Source organism: Hakea prostrata, chromosome 2, assembly GCF_041222555.1.
Source record: "Hakea prostrata isolate BN-2017 chromosome 2, UWA_Hpros_2, whole genome shotgun sequence".
In the NCBI taxonomy this organism is placed as follows: domain Eukaryota; kingdom Viridiplantae; phylum Streptophyta; class Magnoliopsida; order Proteales; family Proteaceae; genus Hakea; species Hakea prostrata.
This window is the reverse complement of record NC_142601.1, coordinates 48280580-48288691: the sequence shown is the minus strand read 5'-3', so window position 1 is coordinate 48288691 and position 8112 is coordinate 48280580. Positions and strand designations below refer to the sequence as shown.

Below are 8112 nucleotides of genomic sequence, written 5' to 3'. Positions count from 1 at the left end.
CCTCTTTCAACCTATGAAATACAAACAGTGACCGATTGCTTATGTCCTTATTTTGGCACGTCTAACTTCTTGTACAAACAATATAAATATTAGTACTTTCCAGAACCCTACCCTCAAACTATGGTTTATTACTTTAGCCTATAGGTCATCAATAGCCTTAAGAAAACACTTGGACTACTATAGATGTAACTAAACTATGTAACTATCCTTATGAGCAATTTATTATCTTCATTTCTATAAAAAAAAAAATCAAGCTATGAAATATCAATAACGACACATTAAGATCCACCTAATTTTAGGAGTAAAAAAAGAAAAGAAAAGGTGTACATGAGTTTAGGGAGAAGTCCAATCAACCTATAATAAGGCAAGACTAACGGTGACTGAAATTGAATGTCTACCAAGTAATTAAAGTGTTAATTACATAAGACTTGCATTTGCATTAGACTATCACCTACATATAACATCCATGATTTAAGCCTTTGTACATTTTTATCTCTAAGTGTAAGAACACTAAAACAAGTAATCCAAGTTTACCATCTCCCTTCAAAAAAGGCAATCGAATCGGTGCTGAAGGCTTATGAACAAGCAAAGTCCAAGGCACATTTTTCATGCGCAATTCTACTTCAATAATTTTTGTTAAGAGGTTGTTTTGATACCTTGACCTCAGGCTATAACTGTGGTCCACCAACCATTGAGCCAAGGTCCTTGCCGTTAATTTACCATCTCCCTTCATACCTCCCAAAGGAGTAACCCATTGGTCGAACCTCATTTAGATGTATAAGAGCAGGCTCTATCCCATAATCTGTAAGTGGTCTATGCTCAAGAACATCATCATGATTTCTCACAAACTCAGGAATCTCAATCTCTTCTTTCTTTATATCCTCGCGCAGATATTGAAGGCGACTAATGTACTTGATCTTCCAGTACAAACTACACACAAGAGGCAGCAGAGACAATTGGTTCAGACAAAAAATTAGACCTAATTAATGTATTGTACTCATTGAATAATTATCTGGTTGTTTACTGCTTTGTATATCCAACCAGAACTCACCCTTCACTTAAAAAGAATCTACCAAGAGTTGCTAAAATGAGCCTTGATCGAAGACCAGGGTGCAGGAAGTAGACAACACGAAGCCTGTCTTTGTACCCAGAAGGAAGATCTTCATATATCCTCCTCAAGATTGTCATTCCGGGAGAGTTATCCTCTTTATGCACAGTACTGTGCATGTAAACAATGCAAAATGGCCCTTCTGCCAGCTCTAAGGATAGCTTATGGAAGATATACTTCTTGACTCGCTCCCCACTAACAACTGGAGCTGGAGATCATGAAACAAACAACTAATTTCATCTATGGACAAGCAAAATTTCTTGTGCTGAAACAATCTGAGAAAGCAATGATTTCTCTGTTACCCAAAAAAATTTGGCTAATAAAATTACTCACAGGTCTCCTATTCACAATAAATTAAGGTAATTAAACTAGGATTCTTCCTTAAAGCATGAGAAACACTAGAAAAGAAAATTTTACCTAAACAAGCATATTGAATCATAAGAAACTTGGGAAGTAGCAGCAATGTTCCACTTATCCCTGCTTTCCAACGGCCAAAGAAATGGGATAACTCAGCCTCTTTTTGGATTTATATGTATTGTTAGAAAATCAGAGTAAAAACACAAAAACATGACAAGATTTTATGTGGTTCACCGGAAGACTACAGCAACGGCCAAGTAGATGTGGTGTTTTCACTATGAGGAAGAAGATGAATAGGATTACCACTTAACCGTTTTACAACCTTTCTCAACCCTGTTAAGAGACTATAAATAGTTGCAAGTGAAATCCCTACTTCAAAAAGACCAAAATGCCCCCAAACCAAAAATGCCAAAGGAAAAAAAAATAAAGAACATAAGGCCTTCAAACAATTAGGGGCTCACAACCAGTCATTTGAAGGATTTGAAACTCTGTGGCCAAAGTCGAAAACGGCCTTCCAAGCTTGTTTAGGCTCCAAAATAGGCCCTAAAACATTTCATATAGTAAAAATTGGTTTTCACTACAACATGTACCTTTTTTGGTTTTTGTATTTTCAAAACATTAGCCATCATCTGCCTTTCTTTTCTCGTTTTAAATAAACCTTCCTACATAGGTAGTCGAATCCCTCTTCAATCCATTGAACACTAAATGTTGGTATAGACGGTATAGTATACACCCATCTTGAAGTCCGTAAGATTCAACATACATTTATTGAGAGTAACAATCATGCCAACTCCCTAGCTCGGAAGGCCCTACGGCCCCTACCTCTTTCGAGGAAGGTGGTTTGGCCAACATCCTCTCCCTAGATCCTAACCATGCTTCACATTCTTCTTGCTATAGCTTGTTCTTTAATTGAATCTTCGGGTGCCAATGGTTCGGTTTGGAGTGGTTTCGGTTTGGGCTGAAAACACCAAAGCCCAAACACAAACCATTTGCAAATAATGATTTGATTCTTTTTCATCTTAGTGCATTTTGGGTTCAGGTTGACTAACAGTTTGTATTTAGGTTGGATAAGACCATTACCAAAACGTTAACAAACCGAAATATCTTATTTCAAATTAAAAAATATATGGGTCTTGGATCTTGTCTCTTGGGCTTGAGATCCAAAACAAAACCACTCTTTAACTTCTTTAACCTCTTTTCATGGTAAATAACTATGAATCTTATTAAGTAAATAATACATGACATATCAATGTAGAACCATTAAGGGATAAAAAAAATATATCATTTAGCTGAAAAAAACTATTATTAATTGAAAATGAAAATGAAAATGAAAATGAAAAGGTAAAAATTAAATATGTATGCTTTAACATGAAAAATAAAATAAAAAACATTCAAAATGAAGGCCATAACTCCTAAAAAATAGACGAGAATAAAAAATTAAAAACATGTGATCATGATTTAGTTGAGGTCTTGGCATCTAATTAAGAAGATAATAATAAAATGGTCCCAGATTTGACAATAATTATTTATCTAGTGATCACTAATATAGTAGTCAGTAACACTCATTCACATATTTATCTCACATTTGAGGTTTTGGAGTGAAAGAATATTCATGCCAACAGGAGGGAAAAACTGAGAAAGTGAAAGTGTAATTGTAAATTGTAAAAACTAAAAACTAGCATAATCATAAAGGATTATAACAATTTTGGCATTTATAATGGTTTGGTTCGGGATAACGGGCCACTAAGGGGTTGGCCCCATCCAATCCAAAACCATTCGGTTTTTTACCCTTAGCCCATATCCAATCCAATAAGCTTCTGTTTGGTTTGGTTAAGACTATCACAAGCTAGTTCAGTTCAATTCAAAATTTGGCACCCATAGTTCAATCAAATGAATTCTTATAAAAATGTTGTTATAAATTAGGAAGCAACTAATTAGTACATTGAATTTTGGCCCTCCACTGTGAGAATGACATGTTGTGTGCCATCAGCAAAGGGATAGATGTGGCTTACTTTGAATCTGATTGCAAGGGTTTGGTGACCTTGTTGAATGGGACTACTCTACCCTTAGTAGTGGATATTAGTCCTCTAATCTTTGATATCTTTGAGTTGAGAAAGTGTTTTTGGGAATGTTATATTTCATATGTTCCTAGGGAGATCAATGATATTGCTGATCCCCTTGCTTGGTGGGCCAAGTCAGTGGCGTGCATGATTTCGTGGCTTATATCCACTCATTGGTTATAGTCTCTTTGTTTGGTGGGCCAAGTTAATCCCTTTGTAATTCTATTTCTTCGGATTTGCCGCCTCAATAAATTTTTTTTTGAAAAAAAAAAAAAAAAAACTCTATCATTTGACATCCCTATGCTCCGATCATTTACTTTGGTGCCATATTCAAAATCCATAGAACAACCACCAAAGTTTTGGCTCAGTTGACAATGACCTATATATATCTCTTTCTTCAGAGCTTAGCATGCGACTTTTCGTGGTGGTATATATAATGGTCCCTCACCCCGCCGAATGTATATAAATTTAATCACCAATTTACTAATAAAAAATAAAATAAAAATCCCTAAAGCACCTTCTTCGTTGAGTTCGAACCGAAATTACAAATAGCAAGAAAGAAGAAACACAGAGAGATTGAGAGAGAGACGAACCTGGAAAGTACTTGCCGACGATGCGAAAGATACGATTGCCACAGTTATCAGTGCCTTGGACGCGGAAGACCTGCAAAGCTTCAAGGTCTGAAAAATCTTCATTCGAATGATATGCAGAGAAGTTACATGGCCGCTTCTCTTTTCCTTCTGAAGATGATAATAAAAATGGTCGAGAGTCGACACCCTGATCTGAAGCCTGAACCACCACAGAGAAATCCTTCGGTGAACTCCACATGCTTTCTGTCTCTGTGAATCTCTCTGTAATGTTTCAAGGCTTCAAGAGATCGGGTGTCAGCTCTGATTCGCCAACGCTGCTACAAGAACTGCATGCACCATCTGTTGGCAAACACTGAAAGCAGAATACATTGAAAATTTATATTATTCTGCTTGTTCATCTCAAATAAGACTTATTTGCTGGCAAATAGCCGAAACAGTAACTTGCAGTCTAACCGTTTAACCGCATGACTGGTTTTCGTTGGATTATAACCGAAAACAAACTGCAAAAATGGAATTGATTAATTTTGATTATGGATCCATTACAACCTGATCCCCATAACAATCAAGATCAATAAAATAATAGTTTTTTTTGGTAAATGATAAAATAATAGGTAAACTTATCCAGAATATGTCTCTTGGGTCTTGCCAACGGAGAAAAGAGAAAATAAGATAGCCAGCAACCTTCCAATTAGTTTTGTGCGATGCTATAATAAGGAATTAAAGATTAGGTTATGCATGTTTCTTATTATAGATGTTTACATCTTCTACTGAATATGGCTTAAGTTAGCTCATGTGCTTTGCTTTTGTTCATCTTAAATATCTTAGCTAGTCTGCCTTTAAGTAGGGCTGAGTCAGGTAGGCCACATTAGGTACTTAAGCCTCATCTTAACCAAAAAATAATAAAATAATATATAATACTATACTATTATAATGTTTTTATCAAAAACAACCTACAAGAAGATAAGGTCAAACCAGGCCAGATAAGGCCAGCCTTAGTCAAATGCTCAACCTGAGCCAGCCCTAACCTTTAGTAAAGCCACCAAGAGCCAACTTAGACCTGCCTTCAGGACAAGAAATTTGAGCCCAAATCTTGTTCAAGCTTAGGGTGAGTTAGGGTGATTTGGGCCATTAGGGGTAAACATGCATGCACCCTATTAAGGGCTAATCTGTAATTTCTTAGCCCCTGATTACTTGAGCCGTGACTTAGGCATAGTTTGGACCATACTGAATTGGCATCATATCATCTGGTTCGGGCTATGTTATATATGTTTTGTTTTGGTTCAATTTTGGGGTTTTAATGGGTAATTCAATTGGGTTATTTTCATACGCTCTCTTCTATCTTCTTCCTCACGAACAAGGGTTTCTCCAAAAACCTCCGCTGCTGCTACTCCTTTTCTATGATGGATCTGGGTGTACATATGCAATGTTTTCAAGCGTTGATGACGCTATTGTGTTCACCTAGGCAAGGGCTTCCTTTGATTATATTTTGTTCACAGACTTGTAAGGTTTTCTATGTACCCTCTTTTATAGTGGAGTGGATTGGGCTTCTCTCTTGAGCCTTGGAGACGTAGGTCTTGGACCAAACTCCCTCATCAAGTCTTGTGTTGTTTCCCTCTCTTTTCTGTTGCAATATTCACGATTAATCACAATCACAACATGTAGCATCAGAGCCAGTTTAGGTTCGGTCGGTAAAGAAATTGAATTGGAGTTTTTTCTATTAATTGTTCTATTTCATGGTGTTCTTGGCATGTTAATTGATCAATTTTTTGCTCACAAATTGCTGATTAGGTTAACACTCTTCGTTATTCAGGTTTAGCTAGGGTGTGTTTGCATGAAATTGATAGTCTTTGATGTTTTATGCCTTGTTCTTGAAATCTTTTCCCTAGTTGCTAAGTATAAGACTATAAAGGTGTTGTTATTTTTGGTTACTCAAACACAAATGACAATAGAGCCAATAGAAGTTAAAACTATCTTTCTTCATGCGAATTTAGAAGAGAGGATTTATATATATGCAGCCCCCCTTAGGCATCTTAGCAGTCGGCGGTGAAACTAAATCTTGCTTGCTAAAGAAATCCCTATATGGATTTAAACAAACCCTGAGACAATGGAATGAAAGATTTGACTCATTTGTTTTGAGTATTGATTTTAAAAGAAGTGTTTATGATAGTTGCCTTCATTTTCTTATTTTAGACTCTATTCATTTATATCTGCTACTTTATTTGAATGATATTTTGATTGCATGTATTGATTTTAGTATTATTCAGGAAAATAAATACAAGTTAAAGTCTGAATTTGAAATGATAGTGCTTGGACTAGCCAAGAAAGTATTGGGGATTGAGATTTATAGAAATGAGGGGGAGGGAACAATGTATGTTTGTCTAAGGTCTTACTTGCATAAGGTCATTGAGTAGTTCAATATGCTAAATTCTAAATCTATTAAGGTTCAGCTTCAAAAAAGATGAAATGTCTAAAGTCTCTTATTCTAGTCTTTTGGAGTCTCTTATGTATCTCATGATATGTACTAGACCTAACATTGTTCATATTGTGAATGTGCTTAGTAAGTTTATGTCCAATCTTGGTAAGGAGCATTGGCTTGCTCTAAAGAGATTTTTGAGGTATTTAAGAGGTATTGTTAATAAAGAACTTGCGTTCAAGAGCTCGCTTGGTGACTTTACTCTTGAAGGGTATAGTGACTCTGATTATGCTAGTGAAAGGATAATAGAAAACTATTATCTTTTTATTTCTTTATGTTATCTAATAATTGCATCATTTGAAAGGTGCAACAATAGTCTTTGGTTGCCTTGTTTACCATTGAGGTTGAGTTTTTTACTGCATTAGAGTGTGTGAAGGAGTGTAATGGTTACATGGGTTTATTATGTGAATGGAATTTTAAAGATAAGCCTATTGGATTTGTTGATAATTAAAGTGCTATTTTTGTGTGTAAGGACCTAGTTTATCATGATAGAACCAAACATATTGATATTCAATACTTCTTCCCTAGAGAGAAAATAAATGATGGTATACTTTTGATTGAAAAAGTGAGTACTAAGCATAATCCTGCAAATTGTGGCACAAAAGTATTGCCTTTCTCCAAGTTCTTACACTGTCTTGACTTGTTGGGAATTGGTAATGTTGTTTTCTAATTTTATGTGTTTTCTGCAGTGTGAAGTTGTATAATCTTGCAAATTGTGGTACAAAAGTATTGGCTCTCTCCAAGTTCTTTCACTATCTTGACTTGTTGGGAATTGGTGATGTTGTTTTCTAATTTTATGTGCTTTCTGCAATGTGAAGTTGTATGCTACTTTGTTTTGTTAGTTTGTGGTGAATGTATTGTGGATTTGTTGTTTTTTTTAGGTTGTGCATATGTTTCATTTTTAGGGTAGATGCTGTCAAATTTTTATAGCTATTTTTCATAATGATCTCTAGTTTTGAGATGTATGCCTTGCTTGTGTATGATGAACACTTGAGTTGTGGTTTAAGGCTTCTCTACCTGCTACATTTGTTTGTATTGTATGTTCGAAGTTTTGTATTTTCATTTGCATATTTAGTCGTGTTTTAGGTATTTTGCATGTTGTGGTGCATTGTATTGTTGTTCTTTTTCCTTTGTTGTCTTGCAGGTACACTTGGGCAATGACGGTTGAAGTCCAACCAACTATGATTGAGGGATACCTTACAAATTAACAGGGAGAATTATTAAGGGCTAATCTGTAATTTCTTAGCCCTTGGTTACTTGAGCTATGACTTAGGCATAGTTTGGACCATTTGAACCGGCGCCATATCATCTGGTTCAAGCTATATTATATATGCTGTTTTGGTTCAGTTTTGGAGTTAATGTGTAATTTGGTTGGGTTATTTCCATACGCTCTGTTCTATCTTCTTTCTCATGAATGAGGGTTTCTCCAAAAAGCCTCCAGCTGCTCCTTCTCTGCAATGGATCTGGGTGTACATGCAATGTTTTCAAGTGTGGATGACGCTATTTTGATCGCCTAGGCAAGGG

General features: G+C 35.8%; 1 protein-coding gene across 1 annotated transcript; it reads right to left on the bottom strand.

Moving 5' to 3' along the window:
• Window positions 1–716: 716 nt before the first annotated feature.
• LOC149024584 (uncharacterized) lies at window positions 717–4353 on the bottom strand. Its single transcript, XM_089143498.1, has 3 exons — window positions 4119–4353; window positions 1052–1316; window positions 717–930 (listed from the first exon to the last, which is right to left on the bottom strand). Exons 1-3 carry the CDS (start codon window positions 4351–4353, stop codon window positions 717–719), a joined length of 714 nt encoding a protein of 237 aa, XP_088999624.1.
• Between the last annotated feature and the right edge of the window lie 3759 nt (window positions 4354–8112).